The sequence below is a fragment of the Hevea brasiliensis genome, chromosome 18 (assembly GCF_030052815.1).
Source record: "Hevea brasiliensis isolate MT/VB/25A 57/8 chromosome 18, ASM3005281v1, whole genome shotgun sequence".
Lineage (NCBI taxonomy): Eukaryota > Viridiplantae > Streptophyta > Magnoliopsida > Malpighiales > Euphorbiaceae > Hevea > Hevea brasiliensis.
In genome coordinates this window covers 35,785,066-35,805,512 of record NC_079510.1, presented here as the reverse complement: position 1 = coordinate 35,805,512, position 20,447 = coordinate 35,785,066, and the positions used below count along the sequence as shown (strand labels likewise).

Below are 20,447 nucleotides of genomic sequence, written 5' to 3'. Positions count from 1 at the left end.
AAGCAACTTTACAATGAAGTTGCAGCAACTCTCTTCTCCTGCTATCTCTTACAATGGTGGAAGTGACTACCCTCAGCTTCCCACTGCTCGGATATTACCGCATACATTACCTACTGCTTCTGGTGTTGGTAGTGGTGGCTCTGGTTCTTCTGGAATTGGAAAAAGGGTTCCCATTGATGATGTGGTTGACAAAGTGACTAACATGGGATTTAAAAGAGACATGTTTGAGCAACTATTTGGAAGTTGACAAAAATGGCCAATGTTGACTTGAACATGCATGGTGTTGGATAAGCTGATGAATGATGGAGAAGTCCAGCTTCAGAGAGGTTAGGTTGGTCGGTGACCTATCCTTTTATTCGAACTGATTTACAAAATTATCACCTGTTTCTGGATTGACTGTGGAGGGAGACCATTTTCCTGGAGAGCATTGGCTATTGTCCCCTGGACCGGATGCTTCTTCCTTTCTCACTTATTTTTTTTTACTGGTTTTAAAATCTCATTCATACTTGTCTAGCTCTACTTTTGTGACTGCTTATCTAAATCCCGGTTGTGTACACAATAATTTGAAGAGGTTGATCAGTGTTCCATTTGTTAATGCTTGGTTTTAGTTCAGCACTTCATCCAGTCTGTTAATGTGGCTATAAGGCATGAAGCTAAACATACTCCATCAATTTAGGCACTCAATAAGTTGGGCTAGGAACATAGTGCAATTAAAATTTTAAAATTCCGAATTCATTCCCAACTCGATTTTTTTAAAAATAATTTAGATGAAATTTAAAATTATAATTCATTTGATGTTGTATTTAAAAAATTAAAAATTTTATTGTCAACTATAATGAGAGGTTTTATAGAAATTTAAAAAATAAAATTTGGACTGATTAGCTCAATTTTGTTGTCAATTATTTAAAAAATATAATTAAAAAAATATATTATAAATAGCTTACTATTTTAAAATGCATTATTTGACCTTTGTATTTTATTAAAATTAATTATTTAATTTTTATTTTTTTAAAATTAAATTAAAATGTAATGTTTATATATTTTGTAAAATTAAACTATTTAATTTTTTTATTAGATTTAAAAAAATTTATTAATTAATTTTAAAATTATAAATATTAAAAATATAAATATTTAAGCATAAAATAAGTTAACTAATCAATTTTTTGATTAAAAAAATTAAAGGGTTTAAATTTTCAAAATATGACGACGTTTTAATTGGATTTAAAAAAAAATAAGGATTAATTAATTTTGATAAATTACGGGACCCGTTAATAATTTATCTTATAAAAAACGATAGGCTTATTTCCAGAATTTTCAGAAGTACAGGGGAGAAAAACCTAACATCATCTTCTCGTTTTATCCCCATATAAAATTATTTATTCCCTTTTAGGTACAGACTTACGTCTCTCTCTCTCTCTCTCTCTCTCTCTCTAAATTCCTGTTCTGTGCTGTCTCACGGCACAGCATTCAAACCCCAGACCGATTCCTCGATACCAAACAGGCAAACAAACAAAAAATCCCCCAGTCACAAAAACCCTTCCCTCTCTACAATCCCGCCCTCGATTCTTACTCTTTTACGATCTTGCCCCTCCTCCTCCTCTGCAACCTCTCTTCTTCTCTCCCCCAAATGCCTTTCCATTTTGTTGCCCTTTTCTCCATTGCACCACGAGCTGGATTCAATTCCTAATTCAATGATACTCTCAGAGCCTTTCTTCTCTCAATCCTGCTAGAATTTCTGGTAACATACGTTTTACCCTTGTTAAATTTCTCTTTCTCACTTACTCTCCCTCTCTCTCTCTCTCTCTCTCTCTCTCTCTCTCTCTTTTCTTTTACGGTTAATTATTATTAGTTTATTGATATTGCATGGCATTGCTGTTGTTTTAATTTTGAGAATTTATAGAGGTGTATGCTGATAGCTTATAGACGTGTTTATACACCATTTTCTATTGTTTGTTTTAGGGTTTTACTTGCTAAGTTGGTCGTCCACTTCTAATTTTTTTTTTTCTTTTATTAGACTTTCACATTTTTAGGATGAAATGCATTGTATTTGAGTAGGTGCTAGTTAATGAAATCAAAGAATTAATTTCATTAATTTCGTTTTGATTAGCATGAAGGAAATTTGTGGGTTAGTGTTATTTAACCTCTGAAAGTGCGTTGTGAAGCTATTGGGAAATTCCTTTTTGTGCCTGCAGAATAATTTGAGTGAGTAATGGTGAACAGAGATTTATTTTCATTGTTAAATCCAACCTTATCAATCCTTAGCATTAACAATGCTTCATACTTTCGTGTATGAATTGCTTTTAAGGTTATTAAAGGCGGCCTCTACAGGAGGAAGGCAGGCGGCATTCATTTGGCACTAGCCTTATGCACCTAGACTCGCACCGTGTTTTGGGCACAAGGCTCTAGAAAGGTGCGTCTTCTTTATTTGCACCTTCGATGAGCACTTCCATAGGCAAAAAAATACTACCACTGGACTCAAAATTTGTGGATATATCAGAATCCTATTTTAATGCATTAGGAAATTTTAAGAATCAGTATCGCTTATTATAACTAGTTGCCAAAATCTCATCAAACCACCACACCTAGGATTGTAAACCTCCCATATTTCCATTTTCAACACTCATGGTCCTTTTGATCTCTCTCCTTAATTGTATGAGCTAATTATGCATCAAGGATGTGACTTGTGAGTAATGCAGTAGTATCTGGTGCAATGATGTGGTATGATTATATTGTCATTTGCTGCCTCTTTATAGTTAACCATCCATTAGGTGTGTGAATTGGCTGTGGAGCATTTTTCTTGACCTTATGTTTGGAATTTATTTTGGCTGTTAATCTTTTGAAGATGTTTTTGTTTAGTTGGGCAATCCTAGCTGTTTTTACCACTGTGCTTGCACTTATCACAGAGAAAGGCCTAGACAACACGCTAAATATTGTTGATTGCTGATTTACATTTGAGTTCTGGGCGTTATAACTTCGTTTGCATCACTGCTCAGTAGCTTCATTTGCAGAAATAACTTAGCCTATGTTTGTTGATTATACGCCGGGACTTGCTTCAATCTACATTGGTTGTTGAACTTAGTGCCTAAGAAATCTTGTGTCCACATCATTAATTTTGCAAAAAACTCTCTTTATTAGCTGGATAAATACTGAGATTCATAATTGCACCAAACAAGAACTTTTATTCCTCCTCTGTTACTCTTTGTTGTAGGATTGGATTTGAAAATATGGTGATTATGGCAGTGGGTTTTGAGCTCTTGGAGGGTAGGTATTTGTTGTAAACATGTTAGTTTGTTTTTTTAATTGGAGGGAATTCTGTCTTCAGTGGAATTTAGGTTTTAGTCACAGTTTGGTGTAATTTGAAAATTGAAATTTTATGGGAATGCTGGCATGTGCGTGTGCAGCAATTGCTGTGGATGCAGTGGCAGATCTAGTATTCTTTTCCTCAAAGTCAAAATGTAAAAGATAAATAATAAAATACTGCAGAATGATGTCAAAAAATATAATAGTAATATTTTATAATTAGGCTCCACGAAATTTTATACCTTGAAAACTAAAAACTTACATCATTATTAATGCTATTAAATACATCTCTCTTTATATAAGTAACTCTACAGTAATTCATCAATTGATCCCACATATGGTTATACAATTTTATCTTGATAAAATTCATTATTGAAAATAATTGTAGTAGAGTCTTAAAAGTAAATAAACCTTTGAATACATAATATGCTTTTTTGTCTCAACTAATTTTAAATTCTATAAAAAAAATGGTAATTATATTTATGAGGGGTCAACACAGAGATGTGTATATATACATTAGAATATTAGAGAAAAAAAAGAGGGTTCAATTGACCCCCATTTCTTGCAGTTCATACACCACTTTATCTATGGTGGCTGCTATTCACTTGGTTAGTGTTGTGAGAGACTTTTCTTAAAGATAATGTATTTATGGTTATGTCCAAATCTTGCTTTCACTGAAGGTTTTCTCTTATGCACTGTTCGATGTGAATAAGTATTGCTCTGTAATAAAAACTTTGCAATTATGTCATCCAGGCTGTCATTAAAACATGTCTTCTTGCTACTTTCATAATTGACATTTGATCTTATTTGTTGTAGTGGTTCTATTGGCAAAACATGTTTGTTCACTAATTCAGCAAGCATCTATTGGACTGATTCTAGTTAAGTCGTCGAGGTTGGATTGGGCAAGAACTATGCCCTCAATCATCAACAGCATTCTTCCCCCTATCCTCTCTTTCACACGAGTCTTTCTGGCTAATGGCTCACCTGACCTGTTTAAATGAGCTGTTGTTTATTACAGATCTATTGAGACTGTATTCTAAATTTTAAGGCTGCAAGCTGTTGGTATATTACTTGCTTTCCATGAACCAAAAAATTATAAAAGAAAAGAAGAAAGTTTTCTATAAAATTGACACAGCAAACCAAATGCAGAAAACTGAAAGAATACCAAATGAAGCTGAAATCTTGCTTGCCTGAAAATGAAAGGAGTTCAGCACTTTGGATCCTCTTCATCCTGCAAAATTTAGCTCTATTTTTTCAGGAAAAAAGATTGTTAATAAATGGTAATTTGAATTGAAGGCAGCTCATAGCACCATGGCATATTAGTTGTTACTCCTAAGAGCGCAGCCTATAATGTTACAATTAGTCTTTATATGAAGTCTCCTTGAAACTTGTATAGTGACACCTAAGCTCTAATCCATCTGTGAGAAATTCAGATCCTTTTCTTATCTCTGCATTGATAAGCCGTTGGATCAGCATCGCAAGTGTTTTGTTTGTCTACTAGGCCGTGTTAATTTGATATTTGAACTTTTCTTGTATTTTTCAATTTAAGCGTACATGATGTTTCAATTTGCAACGTCCGTTTGGCTTAGGTCCTATTGCTGCACATAATAATTAGGATTTTAATTAAAAAATCCTTGACTTTTGACCTTTTTACTTTTATACAAACCTTTTAGTTTTAACAAAATAAGCCATAAACTTTAATTAGCATTACAATTATGGCCAAAGATGACATGTAAGCGCATTCCCTCCAATTTTTAGGAAATTGAAACTCAGGTTTGCCTTAAATTTGATAGATAGCTTGTGTTGCACAGCATGCGGCATGCTTAGCTTTCAGCCAATACATTTCACTTATTGGAATTTTAAATAATGATTTAGACTATCAAGGATATTTAGGCCATGTTTTTGCGTTAAAAATAATATATGTAAGTAGGTGGTGTTAACAGGATCAAATAAATACAAGGAAATAAGTAGAGGACACAAATGCCACTTCATTGACAGATGGAGATGCAATTTAGGTAGTACTTGCAATACTACTAAAAGGATATGGCTTATTCTATAAAAATTGAAAGGTTTGGTTATAAGTGAAGTTAAAAAGAAAAGTCATGGATTCTTCAGCAATTTATTTAAATTGTTCCTTTTTGAGCATTTCTTGAATGGAAATGCGAATAATTTTACTTGATGCTAATGTACTGATGTAAATGAATTCATGACTATTGCTAAGTTTTCTCGTTGTGTGAAGAATTGCTGCCACCTACTATGTTTATTGTATTTGTTTCTTACTTTAATTGTTTCCCTGATTCTAAGTTCTCCAATTTCTAGTCTCCAGGAAATCAAGGTGATTTTGTTGCCACATCTAGCTAGACTTTGAAACATTTGACGCTACAAGAAACTCTTTATTTGTTTTAAGAGTTCTTGATGGAGCTCAAGGTTTCATCACTAAGGTCAGGATGCCTTTCTCCTCCTGACTGCGCCAGTGATCCTGAGGAGAAGGAAGTCAGTGATGAGGATGATGATGATCGCAATCATAAGCATCGTAGAAGGGAGACACGTTCTCAATCTTTGGAGAGAGATTCTCTAGAACCTGTTTTTACGAGGTCATACAGGAAGCACCATAAACCATTTGAAAATGGACATTCTTTTAGGGAGAATGCATGTCAAGGTAGTGAAACCTGGAAAAACTATAACACCGCTCCTCTAGGTAAAGATTTCACCTCAAAGTTTGAAAAAAGACATCTTGGAATGGCATCATTGCCACGAGTGGGTATGGATTTGAATCAAAGAATCAGGCTAAACCAAACATTTTCTGGAGAACATGGTCCTGGTAAGGGAAGAGGTAGGGACCCTGGTTCTTGGAAGCAGTGCGATTCTAGGTTCAGCTCAGTTGATATTGCTTCTCAAATAGTTCAGCAAGGGTCCATTAATCCTTGTCTCTTTGCAGGAAGGGGATTGCCAAATGTATCGCATGCACAAAATGCTTCCTGGAATGCATTTGGATTGATTCCGGGAGTACCCAATGGTGGCCTTGATGCACTCCATTCCATTGGTTTGCAAGGAAAACTCAGACCAGCAGTAAATTCTTCATTAAATTTGGGCATTCCCCGCCAACAGTGCAGAGACTTTGAGGAGCGTGGATTTTGTCTAAGAGGGGACATGTGTCCAATGGAGCATGGTGTCAATCGCATTGTTGTTGAAGATGTTCAGGTATGTGTTTTCAAATATATCCTGTTTCTGGACTTTCATGGTTTATCTGACATTAAATCTCAGCCAGGACAGAGGGCTGAATCACTCACTTAATGGTTCTGGCTTGCATTGTTCTTGTTCTAATTTAATTATATTTATCACTTTCTTTGTTTGGCCGCTATGGTCACCGTTGTTGATTGTATAGATAAATCTTGTGCACATGTGTTTTATCTGGACTTCCAGAACACTGAATGCTGATTGCAGGTTTTTTCTGGACTATTAATAGTTCAAAATGTAGAATAACTTGTGTTCTCTGAATGTTTTTGACTTTGTCATCCTTTTTGAAAACCTGCTTGCAAGTTGGTTGCTCAAAAAAATTACAAAGCTAGACTCTAGAGGTATCAGGTTACTGGATATCTGATCTAGACTGCGTTACTATAATGTTTTGCTTCTTATTTATATATAGTAGTAATTTTATTTGCATGCTGATAGCCCATCTCAACATGTTTGCCTAGCATTAAAATGAGGGTAATTTTTACTTGCATTGTTGAACTTTGGGACTGTTTCATTTCCGTTCCTAGACTTCAATTTGTTACAAAAAAAAAAGACCTTAATTTTATTTTACCAAAAGTCTTTTGACCTGCAATAACATGATTCCATATCAATTTACCGGTTACCAAATCAGTTTCCTATTACTTTTTCTTCAAAACAAAATTAGAATGACCTAATTACCACTAACCTACCCTCACCTACCTGTCCCTCTCCTTCTACCTTCTCACTCATCAAAATTCTTAAATCCTCATCTTTTGTGAAGCCTAGTCCCTCCATTTCACAATCTAAGCCTCTCAAAACTCAGTTCCTCCATTTCTCAATTGAAGGCTGACAATTCAGCAGAACAGAAGAGGTCAACATCCACTTCCACCATGAAAACAAGGTTATTGGAAAGAAGTCTGGATCATTGGACTGCTAAGCAGGCTCAAGAATTGGTTTCAACTTTTGAAAGGCAGAGTTCTTGGGTGCATTGCAGAAAACTTCATCTTCTATAATAAAAATCTCATAACCCCAACATTCTGTTGCTAATCTGGGAACTCCAATCTTGGAGATTATTTGCTGGCGCAGATATGGAAGGCTATACGTTGGCCTGAGCAAAAAATGGATTGATCCAATAGCATGAAGAAAAATCAAAATTCTGCTGCAAGTGCTAGTAGGACAAGATCTGGATCTAGCTACATTGAAATTGTATCATCAGATGTTGAAGAACCACCATGACAGTCTGATATAATTGACTCTACTGTAAATGAAGAACCATTGGCAGATTGCACTCAACCGCGCATAGTTCACGTTCCTCGGTGCATTTCAGGAGTTGATGTAGGAGAGAATGAGAGAGTTAGAATTGCAAACATGATTGAAAGGCTAACAGCAATGAGCAAGAACAGGGAAATAATATTTGTTAAATCAGGCTTTGCTGTTGGGTTTTCATCAAATTAACAATTAGAGGTTGAGTTTTTGTTTAGCAACCTCCCTCATCAACTAATTTGACCTTAAGGATGTGAGAGAAGAGGAAAAAGAGAAGAGAGAGGAAAGGGGTAAAATGATAATTTCATTCTTTTTAACCTGTAAACCTATTATTGTAGGTGAAAGAGATTTTATTGAAACAAATTAAATTTAAAAGGATTTTTTTTTTTTTTGAAGTTTAGGGATGGAAATGAAACACCCTCCAAAATTCAACCACGACAAATAAAAACTACCCCTTAAAATGAAATGGTTTTTGGTTTTTAAGGGTGACATCTTCTAATGCCATTCCCATTTAATTAGTGTAAAGGTATATTAATGAATTTATATTCAAATATGAAGGAAAAGCTGTAGGTGGGTGGAGCCTACAACTTTAGGTTATTAGTATCCTTGTGCATATGACTAGGGTTGTAAATGAACCAAACTTTTTGCGAGCTGCTTGAGGCTCAACTCGATAAAAGTTTGGCTCGGTTAGAAAATGAGCTGAGTTTGAACTCGATTGGCTCATTTATTACTGAGTCAGTCTCGAGTTTTATGGTATTCGGCTCGTTTACAGGCTTGCGGGCTGGCTTGTTTATAGGCTTGTGGGCTGGCTTGTTTATAGACTCGTTAAGAGAGTGTTTGGTTCAGCTATAGGATATAAATGATAGCTGATAGGGATCCAAACAGCTGAACCTATATGTTTGGTAAACTTTTTCATAAGGCAACTAATGACTAATAGGACAGCTATTAGCTGCCTTTTCATGAACAACAATGGATACTGTTTATTGTTTGACAAAAATAGCCTTTGCTCATTCCTTGAATCAAACACAATGCACAAATTTCAAGAACTGGGAAGTGAGCTGTTTCTCATTGCATAATGTGTTTATACATAGTACTCTTTCTTGTTCTAGTGGTGAAAAATTGAAAAATTATGTGCTGGATATATTTGTTGTATTAAAGAAACAAACTAATTGATGTTTTAGAGGTCCACATGGTGGTAGAATTGTAGAAAATTACACGTCTTGCCATGAGTTGCCAAATTGTTGTGTAGTGTATACAAATCAATAATTGTTTAATTAATTTAATAATAAAATAAATAAAAATTATGTTAATAATTATATTAATTATGTTATATTAAAATAAATAATATAATATAATAAATTGATAATTATATGTTATTTCAATAATAAAATAAATTATGTGATATGCCATTATTGATCATTTTATACATTAAGAATAATCGTTGGTATATTTTTATCAAACACTTAACATAAATAAGCTATCATTAGTTGTCTGCTAATAGCAACGGTTATTAGTTGTATTTAACTGTTAAACCAGACAGGTCTTAAATAGACTCGTGAATATGTTTGTTTGTAAAAATATTTATATTAATTATTGTATTTCATCATTTATAAATATTTATTATTTTATTTGTGAAGTTCTAAAAATAATGTATTGTTTAAAATTATGATATAATCATTATATAAAATGTATTTATTAAATATAGTTATTTATAATTTAAATTTAGTTTTTATGAAAATTAAGTTATTATTTTATTTGAGAGATAATTAAATTTACGTAATTTGAATTTCATAACCTAAATTTAAAACTAATTTTGTAAATGAGTCCAGTTACTTGCGAGTTGTTCGAGACTCAATTTTATAAAATGCTTAGTTTGGCTTGGCTTGTTTAGAGCTTGTTTTCTAAATAAGCCGAGTTTGAATTTTTGGATATTTGGCTTAAGCTCGACACACGTTGAGCTTGAGTTCGCCCAAATTCGAAAATATTTTGATGAACCAAGTATGAGCTCTTCAAAGCTCATCTCAGTTCATTTACACCCCTAGATATGAGTCCTTTTGTTATAGCTATTGCATGAGTTGAACAGATGGTGTAGCTATTAGCATACTTTACTTTTTGGCTGATAGATTATATTGACTGCTTCCTGCATTTGATGATCCAAAATTATCAGTGAAATGGTTTTCTCGGAATTTATATTTTAACTTTTTGATCACTTTCTTATTATCATTGCTTTTGTAAAATATATGCTTGCATTCGTGCACAAAGGATGCACCAAGTCATTGTGGAATCAGTGCTTTAATTATCCTGAGATCTGATAGTGCATTATCTTTAGTATTTGAATAAATTTTTTTTTTCCTCAGGGCATATAAATTTGCCACTAATACTATGTTTTTTGGCTATTTCCAGAGCCTTTCACAGTTCAATCTCCCTGTTTCACTTCCAAATGGACCACTAGTGGGAACACCTGCTGGACCAGGGGCTTTACCATCAGTTGGCGCTCCTTCAACTACATTGATGAATAGCAAAGTGCTACATAGCAGAAATAGCAAGCCTGGAATGTTTGATGGTGGTATGGGCTTGAACGGTGGATATTCCTGTTCTGCTAGTGTGAGTGGAGCAGACTTGTATGATCCAGATCAGCCACTGTGGAATTACAATGGTCCTGAAACATCAAGTGCACTCTTAGCACTACATCCATCCAAAAATGATGAAACTGAATCCTTCATGAGTGTTGATGCTTCTGACCGTCATAATGTCATGTTGGATGATACTACTGACAATGAACGTGCAATTAGAATCACTGGGAAACCTGTTGGTTCACAAAATACAGGTTCATCTGTATGGGGTAGAGTAGGTCGTGTGAAGAATAGATTAGATGTGAAGGAGAAAACTGATTTGACAGTGAGTACCTCAGATCATGGGGAGAATGAAATGAAGGAGGATCATGATGCATTAACCAACATTCAAGGTACTTACTGTCAAGGAAAGCAGATGATTGCTGAGGATGCTGGCCCCAAAACTTTGGATTCAGCAGCCAGGATACAGAGTGATACCGTGTGTAATACAAGGAAATCATCTCAAAAGGCACTGCGTACACTATTTGTCAGTGGCATTCCACAGAAAAACAACAGGAGGGGTGCTCTTCTTTCTCATTTTCAAAAGTTTGGGGAGGTTATAGACATTTATATCCCATTAAATAGCGAGCGAGCTTTTGTTCAGTTTTCAAAAAGGGAAGATGCAGAAGCTGCTCTAAGAGCACCTGATGCTGTGATGGGCAATCGCTTTATTAAACTATGGTGGGCTAATCGCGACAGCATACCTGATGATGGCATAAGCAGTAGCAGTGGTGTATCTGTAACTCCCCGTGGTGTGCCAGCTGGTTCAGTTCCACCCCAACCTTCAATTGGTAATAGAGGAAAAGATAATCTTCAGTCTGCTGTTCCTAAGGGTACTATGGTCGCTCCCTCTGATGTGTCTATTCCTCCCACTGATCATCCTAAGCCTATTGCAAATGGTCCCAAGGTTCCACCTCCTGTGCAGAAAAAACTAGAGTTAGAACAATTGAGGGAGGAACTCCGCAAGAAGCAAGAGATGCTGGACCAGAAGCGAAATGACTTCCGGCTCCAATTGGACAAACTTGCAAAACAAGTAATGTTTCCTTATGTTTTTAATGTTATGTTTTATGTTATATTTCTCATTGTAATTATATGTGTCTGGTATGATTATAAAATAAAAAAATTTAGTGGTGCTTATATTACTATCGGCGTGTCAGTATTCAATCCTGAATATGAAGCCAAGCATGCAATACGCACTTCAGTTTATGTACATACAAACATCACTATGTCGGCTACAAGGTAGTCTTGCTTTGAATAAGTGGTTTTATGAGGTGACACTTAGAAGAATAAGAAGGAAAGAAGGAAAGAACACATTACTTGTTCATATCCTTTCAGAAACACAACAATTTATAATATTTTCCTTTTACTAACCCAAATATAATTCATATTATATATTTCTAACAGCTTTTTGCAATTTTACTATTTGCAGGCTACAGGAGTCAAAGGTGAGGTAGTGGCTGAGCCTGCTGGTAAGAGACAGAGAGTAGGAATAGCAACTGATGTTGCAAAAACTACCACTCCAAGGTCCTCTGATCCTGTCACTGGTGTGCCATCTCCAGGTGCAGAGATGATAGTGGAGAAGAATAAATCAGTGGAAAATGTCATATCATCCAGTCCCAAAACAAGTACATCATTGATGCAGCTATACTCTACAGGCTCAAAGCAGACAATTCATCCAGTGGCACCTTCAGGGGTTCCCTTTCTGATGAATAGATACAAGTTGGATAACCGGCCCACAGCATTTAGAATCATCCCACCCTTACCACCTGGTTTGACAAATGTAAATCTCTCTCTCTGTCTCTTTCTCTTTCTCTCTTATCAATATATAACCATGGTGGATTGGGTGAAATTCTATCCACCCAGGTAGTATTCCATTCGTTCTTTTTCAATCATGTCATGATCAATAGTCAAATTTTATTTTATTATGCTGTTTATATGGGAGGAAAATTGATGTTCTATTGTCTTCTAGGTTGATGCCCTGAAGGAATTCTTCTCATCACATGGTGAACTTTCTGCTGTTGAACTAGAAGATGTTGATGCCTGTAATACTGATATTGACAGGTCACAGATGCCAAAAAGTTGCTCAGCCCGCGTGACTTTCACAACTCGCCATTCAGCTGAGAGGGCATTTTTAAATGGTAAATGCTGGCAAGGCAACAATTTGAAGTTTACGTGGGTGACTTCTAGTACAGCCGGTAGCGATATTTCTGTCAAAGAAAATATTCCATCTGCCTTCAAGTGTACTGTAGATACTGATGTTCAGCCCACCGAAAAATTGGCATGCGCCGGTTCTCAGGAAGCTTCTGCATCTGAAAATGGGGAACCTGAAACTTCAGAAAGAAATGGTGGTGCTGGCCATATGGAGTTGCATGAAGTTTCCGAGCCATGCCCAACTTCAATGCCTGGTGAGGACTCAACCAAATGTGAGGATAGTGCAGCATCAATGTGCAGCAAAGAAGAGTCAACGAAACGAGAGCTCAGTCCAACTACATCTGGAGAGAATGAGTCAAGCAATACCTGTTGATGATGGAGCAATTGTTGGATTTGTACAGTCAGGTAAAATGTTAAATCTTTTGAACTTTAATTATCATGAGCCCTCTATTTGAAATTTTCGAAATTTGATTTTGCAATTGTGTTTTCGTTTCATGTATGGGATGTGAAAAAAAAAAGAAAAGGAATTTTGTGATTTTGGGCTGCCACCTCCCATGTTAGTCAAATGGCAAATTACGTTGTCTTTCAGCTTAGATGGTTAGGAGTAAAGGACTAACTTAAAAAGCAGTTGAATTACACCTCTGCAGATTTCTTCCACTAATATTAAATACATTGTTCTTTCATTTTTATCAAATCTCCCACCTCTTTTAATGGCTTCCTTCTTCCAACAAAATAAGAAAAGGCCATAAATGGTTTAAAGTAATGACAGATTTTAGTCAATTCACTCTAGTGATTTGCTTAATTAGTTAGGATTAAACTTATATAAGCTTGCCTCAACATCTCTTAGATTAAATATTTGCTATAAGATTTTTGTATGATTTGTTTTTATCTAAGAATTGCTAGATTTATTCTTGTATAAAAATGAGTTTATTATAGATGCATCCTTAAATTTATAGTTCTTGAATTAAATATTTACATTGAAATTCGCATAGAAGCGTGTGTGTATATATATAATTAAAATAATGAGATTACAAATATAAATATAAATATTTAATTTGAGGAGGTTATTGTAGCTGCACTAGAAAATTGCTTAGCACGAATCTATTAATAATTTTAATTTATAAATATTTTTAATTTTAATATATAAAAAATATAATGCTTTAAATTTTTTATTAATTATTTTAAATTTTATTTTTATTACTTTTATCTCTTAAATTTTTTATTAAAGATTTTATAATTGAAATAATTAAAATCTATCTATATATATATATAATATAGATATAAATATATATATAATTAAGATATGTTAATATATTGTTAGTTACCTATAATAATAACTATTTATTGTAGTATTAATAAGATAATTATTAAATAATTTATATATAATAGAGAATGTCATATGTTAACTACATAGCAATACTATAAAAAATAATATTGGGTGTCAAGACTCTAGGTATATATATATATATATATTTGATTTAAGGGTTAAACTTGTTGGTATATAAAAGCAGCTGTATTTTTAGGCTTATTAATTCATGTTTTAAAAAAATAGAATAATGTCTATGTTGATTATGTGATTATCATAATAAATATTTAATTTAAGAACTGTTAAACTCATTTTTAAATAAGGTTATAATAGGTGTGTACTCCTGAGTCCTAGACTTTTTAACTCATGTTTTAGATTGGGCCAATTGGTTTGATCAATTAAACTAAAAGTAAGCTAACTAGGCTTCCATCTGATCAAAACTTAAATAAGTAAAGAAAGTAATTGGAGCTTATTGTTAAAAAAAAAAAATCTTGTAAAAACGATATTCAAATAAGAAAAGTGTCAAAATTTAAATTTAATCTCTTATATTTGAACGAGTTTATTCATTAAATTATTGTTTCAGTGAATATATGTATATACACATTTACATAAGACCCACGGACTAAATAAAATTGGTTCAACCAATCGAAATCTGAGCAATCTATTTAACTGATGGGTCTAATTGTAAAATTATAGCCAATGAGCAATGCTCTGTTCCTGTAAGGACCAGATTAAGACATATGGGTAGACATTGGGGGATCCAAATTTGAATTGGAATCGGTTTATTTAAAATTAGTTAAATTTAAATGTTATTTAATTAAATTAAAATTATATTAAATCTATTTTAATCGATTGAGAATAGTTTTTAATTAAAAATTTCACTTTTCTTTTTATCAAAAAAAGAATAAAAAACTAATATTAAATTAAATCAAGTCAAAATAAAATAAATTAAAATTAATCAAATTAAAATTATGTTTCAATTTGGTCTTGGAGCATATAACAGAAGAATCATTTTATAGTTTATAACAAAAAATTTATATTTTTGTACGAGTACACCCAATAATTTTTCAATATCAGATTCTCAACTCTCATGATTGAATTGGCAGGTCAAAATCGAATCGAATCGATCTCATGTCTAATATTGGGATTCCAAACGACACCGTCGTCCATTTGTCGCTTTTCCTCTGGAATCATCGAAAGCATTTGCGAGCTCTCAATACTAACGGGACACGTGTCAGCCATCCGCAAAGAATAAGCACTCTTTTTATCCATTGTACTTCTTTAAACTTCTCCCATACGGGACCACAGTCTCCAGAAAGCTTACACACTCGCCCGCAAAATCAACTACGACTTCCAAGCGGGCTATGCAGAATGTGGCAACAGCATCTAGCGAGTAACATCGTAACTATACTCGACAGAATGTCTTTTATTTTATCAAACGGTACAGAAAACGTGATGAGTTATTCACAGTACGTGCACATGCCCCTCACTGGAATTCATATTTTCGTTAATTTTTGTGCATACGTATTCTCTGGAAGTCATGTAAAGTTTATTTTTTATATTTTAAATAAAATTTATATTTTTATAATTAAAAAACATTTTTTTAATTAAGAAATTATTCAATATTTTTTATATAGAGTTAAATATTTACATTTAAAAAATCATATTTTATAAAAATATAAATTCTTTTTCACAATTGTATATCATTTATTTTTTATATTTTAAAGAAAATTTATATACTTTAGGGAGTTATTAAGGAAACATTTTTATAATTTTATTTTTATAAAATAAAAGAATATAATATAAAGAGAGAGAGAGAGAATAATATTTTTAAAAACTAAAGGGAGAAAAAGTTCACCTCTTTAATACAAATAACCCCAAATTATCGCGGAGTTTACGCAATGTTTAATTTATCGGATACGACAAGTTGCGATATATTAACTCTCTCCAGAACAAATTTCAAAAACATTTCTCCCTGTTATTCGATCCCTCGCTATTTTCTTCTGTGCTGAGAATCTGACAAGAAAATTGTATAGATAATCGGCCGAAGGTACAAAACCCTACCCTTTCTTGTTCTTCCTCTTCTTCTTAAGGTATTTCTCTCTGTTAAATCTTCTTTCTTTATGTATTAGATGCTTACGTGTGGCAGCCCTATCTGTTTGGAGTTTGTGATTTAGTGTATTTCTTTGTAAGAACCAAAGCTACAGTTTTGTGTGGATTTTCTGGTTCAATTCTTTTTTATTTAGTTTGGGGAGCTTGATTTCTTGCAGAATTGCTTCCAGGAAAATGAAAACGGTTGAAAACCGACCAAAAGCCCTTTCTGCAAGTCCGTCTCTTAGTCAAGAGCCACCTAAGAATCCTACAGGTATCAAACTCTCTAAAGATGCCTCCAAAAATCCTCCAGTTAAAAGTAATAGAGAAAATGGAGTTAGGGTTTCTATAATTGGGAAGGAAGGTTTCGGCAGTAGTGATTTGGTTGCAACTGAAGTTTCAGTTGAGAGGGAGTTTGGGGGCCGATATACTGTTGATTTGGGTGGTAATGAAGGGAGTCTTGATGATTCTGAGATAAATGGAGCGTCTTCTTTGTTAAAAATGCATGAAAGTAAAAGTTTACGGGGGCTAGGCTCTGTTTTAGATGTTATTGATAAGACTGGGAAAAGGGGTTTTGAAAGTGTTGACGGCATTTCTCTTGTTGCAGATATCTGTGGAGATGTTCATCCAAGTGGCATTAAAGCAAACAGGAAATTTGGCAGGATTGTGCGAGGGCAATCTTTGGATGCAAATGAAAGGTACCAAGATGGGAAGAATAGAGAAGTGAGTGATAGCAAGGATTGGGAAGGGGAAGAGAATATGGAAGATGGACATGAATTTAGTGTTGGTGATTTTGTTTGGGGCAAGATTAAGAGTCATCCTTGGTGGCCAGGACGGATTTATGATCCATTGGATGCATCTGATTATGCCAAAAAAGTTAAACCACGGGATAAGATTCTTGTGGCTTACTTTGGAGATGGGACATTTGCTTGGTGCAATACATCTCAGTTGAAGCCTTTAGGTGATAATTTTTTGGAGATGTCAAAGCAGAGTGGCTCAAAAAACTTTTTCAATGCAGTAGAGAAGGCCATGGATGAGGTTGGTAGACTTGTGGACTTGAAGATGACTTGCTCATGTGTGCCAAAAGAGAATTTGATTGGATCTGGTAGAACATTAGCTGTGAATGCTGGAATTAAGGAAGGACTTCTAGTGCCTGAAGGTGGAATTGATAAGTTTTCAACTGCTTTATTTGAACCAGCAGAATTTCTTGCTGCATTAAAGGGTACCGCACAGGTTGCTACCGTTACTAACATGCTAGAGTTCTCAGTATTAAAGAGCTGGTTATCAGCTTTTTATCGTGCAAAAGGAGGCTACAAGTTGCCTTCTTATCATGAACCAAAGCCAATTCCAGGCCTTGATGATGACACCAGAAATTTGATGGTTGACTCAAGTAAATACAATAGTGGAGTGGAAGGGAGAATTCAGGGTCCAGTTGAAGATTGGCTTTCCACGCCAAGACACCTCAATCATGGCCAAACCACTCAAAGTACATTGCACATGTGCCAAGGGGTTTCGGAGGATGGACACTATCAGAGAAGGAAGCAGAAAAGCCTTGCTGAAATTATGGAAGGGCATGCTGATGCTGAGGCTGAGAATAAGGATGATATTTTGGCAGGAGGGGGATCAAAGTCGAGCAAAGCTTCATCTTCAGCCAAGAGAACGAAGAGGAAGTTCATGGGAGAAGACATGAATACTGAGGGTAAAAAGGAGGTAATGGATGTGAATAAAGGAGTAAGATTGGACAAACCTACATCTTCATCTGGAGGGAAGAAGAGGAAAGTAAGTGATGACGATGGTGTTAAGGGAAAAAATGAGATGGAAGATGTGGCTAAAGAAAGATCAAACTTGGGCAAACCTTCATCTAGAGGAAAGAAGAGGAAAGGCAGTGGTGAAGCTGATGTTAGTAGTAGTAGCAGCATTGATGTGTTTTTTGAACCTCCTGTAGCAGCAAATAACAAAGTCGGCAGTCTTGAATCTGATGGTAGTGGGGTGAAGAAAGCAAGTATGAAGAGCCCTTTGTCAAGAGGAAGGAAGAAGAAGGGAAGTTCCAATATTGAAGATGATGATGGTGGGGGCAGAAATGAAGAAACAAGGGAGAACACTGTGTCTGCAGAAAAGAAGCTGGATGGTGGTCCAGATGACAATGGTAAGGCTAAAGAACAAATTAAGAAGGGTTCTTTTTCTAGGGAAAGGAAAAGGAGCAAGTATCTGTCCCCTCCGTACACAAATCTTGATAAAGCACAAAAGAAGAAAGAAACAGTGGAAGAGTCCCCCAAAGTTTCCAGTGAGGCTCGATTAGGGGAACAAGTGACTAAAGCTGCTGGCCACCATATTGTGTCTCCTCCTATTTTGAAGTTCAGTGGTGAAATATTTCAGAAGAAACCCTCTAAAGAATTCGGATCAGGGCTTGAGGCATCTAACAATTCAGGTCCTCAAACACCAAGACAAGAACAGAACAACGTTGATCTGATGATAGTTAAGGTACCTGCTAGTGAAGTTCTATCCAAAATACGGTTTGCGGCTCTCAGTCCACAGCATCTGAAGGACACCAACTCACTTGATACGGTTGGGAAATTTTTTTCGGCATTCAGAAGTTCAATCCATTGCAATGGGTCTGATAATGATATGTACATTGAACATCATCCAGGAAAAAAGAGGAAGTCCCAAAAATCTGATACTGTGCCACTGGTAAAGGAGCAAAATCAGTCTGACCACAGTTCATCTGAACGTAAATCCCAGAGGACAAACACCAAAAAGAGTGAAGAAGCAAAATTGGATGAACCTAAAGGAAAACAAGCTGTCAGTGCACAAGAAATGAAGGCAAAGGATAAGGAATCTGAAGGCCAAGCTACAGGCGCTGCCCTTTTTGTGACATTTGGTCCAGGATCTTCTTTGCCTTCAAAGAACGATCTCCTTAAAATATATGGAAAATTCGGGGCTTTGAACAAAGATGAAACTGAGATGTTCTACACTAATTACTGTGCAAGGATAGTCTTCTTAAAAAGTCCTGATGCAGAAGAAGCATTTAATTATTCTCAACTTTCCAGTCCTTTTGGATCAGCCAGTGTGACTTTCCGGCTTCATTATCTGTCTGCTGAAACCAAGACCCGGCAACTCAAAGAGTTATCAAGTTCAAAGCCTTCTTCCCTGGCCAAGGAGGGAACAACGACAGTGGACATGCCATCCGTGTTGCAATCTTCTGGCAATGATGTATCACAATTGAACTTTATAAAGCAGAAGCTTGAGATGATAACATCATTGCTGGAGACATCAGAGGGAAAAATATCCCGAGATCTGAAATCCAAGTTAGAATGCGAAATGAAAGTGCTCTTGGAGAAGGTAAGCACAATGGTCAGTTCATCTTAGACTGCTGATAAGGTTACAGCAAGCTTTTTTTGGGTGGGGTGATGCACATAGAATGATTGATCAATGTGCAGGTGTAGTATAGTATGTTGCTTTTGTCTGATGTTTTGTTGCATGTAGAAGTATATCTGTCTCAATATGATGTTTATGATTTAGCGTAGGTGCTTGTGATACAGATGGTTGGCCTTGTTCTAGTTCACCTAACTGGCTGCATGTGCTTACCCCCATAGATTTCATCAAACATTTAGGAGCCAATCAGTAATATATAGTTTTTTATTGCAACAGTAGGACATGCCAATTTAAGAATACAATTTAGTGTTATATATCCTCTTCCAAATGTCAAAATTCACTGCTTTCCTTTGCCCTTTCATTCAACAATTTTTTTGAGCCAAGTACACTTTAGTCTCTTAGACTTGGGCATTTTTAGCATTGAGAATATGAACTGTGCTTTTTGTCAATTAAGGACAGGAATTTTGATTCTATTTTCACCATAATGTCAATATATGGGTGCCACGTCATCAAAATTTATGCCATAATTCATTTTCTCATTTTAAGTGTAAAAATGTGAAAGTAAATGTCTTACATTGTAAAAATGTGCAAGTACAGGTCCGAAATTGGAAAAAAAAAAAAAAAGGCAAAGTTTAAGCTCTAAATGTTACAAAAGTGAAATTTTTGGAAGTACATGAAAAAATAAGGAGAGAGAGAGAGCGAGAGACAGATATGAAGAGCTGTAGAGACATTGATTTTTCAATGGGTCTTTTTTCATCTTTCCCTCTCTCTCATTGTGTCTCTTTCTCTCTCTATATCTCTCTCCCTTTCTCTCTCTCTCTCTCTCCTCCCTATGTCTCGCTCTTTCTCTGTTCCTATTTCTCTCTCTCTCTCACTATTTAAAACTTTTGCGCTTTTAAACGTACATGAAAAAAATGAGAAGAGAGAGAGAGAGAGAGAGATACGAGAGAAAGAGGGAGAGGGAGAGATGAAGAGAGAAATATGAGAGAGTCAATTTACCTCTATCTCTACCTATATCTTTCATTCTCTCACTTTCTCGTTTATTTTTTCTATGTATTTTTAAAATTTTTATGCTTCTAACATTTAGGGCTTGAATTTTACTTTTTTTTTTTTTTTTTTTTACAATTTAAGACTTGTGT

The 20,447-nt window shown here is 34.9% G+C and overlaps 2 protein-coding genes across 17 annotated transcripts; both read left to right on the top strand.

Moving 5' to 3' along the window:
* The first annotated feature begins 1,399 nt into the window (after positions 1–1,399).
* Positions 1,400–15,314, top strand: LOC110641910 (zinc finger CCCH domain-containing protein 41). Of its 9 annotated transcripts, XM_058140457.1 has the most exons (9): positions 1,404–1,738; positions 2,108–2,202; positions 2,306–2,410; positions 3,209–3,261; positions 5,620–6,501; positions 10,180–11,421; positions 11,818–12,168; positions 12,358–12,944; positions 14,952–15,314. In XM_058140457.1, exons 5-8 carry the CDS (start codon positions 5,716–5,718, stop codon positions 12,910–12,912), a joined length of 2,934 nt encoding a protein of 977 aa, XP_057996440.1. In that variant the 5' UTR covers positions 1,404–1,738; positions 2,108–2,202; positions 2,306–2,410; positions 3,209–3,261; positions 5,620–5,715; the 3' UTR covers positions 12,913–12,944; positions 14,952–15,314. The 9 variants fall into 9 exon arrangements, with proteins under 9 accessions (XP_021649494.2, XP_057996440.1, XP_021649497.2 ...); XM_021793805.2 differs by lacking the exon at positions 3,209–3,261 and having other exon boundaries at positions 5,627–6,501; XM_021793802.2 differs by lacking the exons at positions 3,209–3,261; positions 14,952–15,314 and having other exon boundaries at positions 1,400–1,738; positions 12,358–13,087.
* A 325-nt stretch (positions 15,315–15,639) lies between these two features.
* Positions 15,640–19,624, top strand: LOC110641909 (PWWP domain-containing protein 3). 8 transcript variants are annotated; one of them, XM_058140453.1, is made up of 4 exons: positions 15,654–15,895; positions 15,978–16,033; positions 16,116–16,210; positions 16,544–19,624. In XM_058140453.1, the coding sequence occupies exons 3-4, from the start codon at positions 16,132–16,134 to the stop codon at positions 19,300–19,302; spliced, it is 2,838 nt and encodes a 945-aa protein (XP_057996436.1). In that variant the 5' UTR covers positions 15,654–15,895; positions 15,978–16,033; positions 16,116–16,131; the 3' UTR covers positions 19,303–19,624. The 8 variants fall into 8 exon arrangements, with proteins under 8 accessions (XP_057996434.1, XP_057996432.1, XP_057996433.1 ...); XM_058140451.1 differs by having other exon boundaries at positions 15,640–15,895; positions 16,116–19,624; XM_058140455.1 differs by lacking the exon at positions 15,978–16,033 and having other exon boundaries at positions 16,128–16,210.
* Positions 19,625–20,447: the final 823 nt, after the last annotated feature.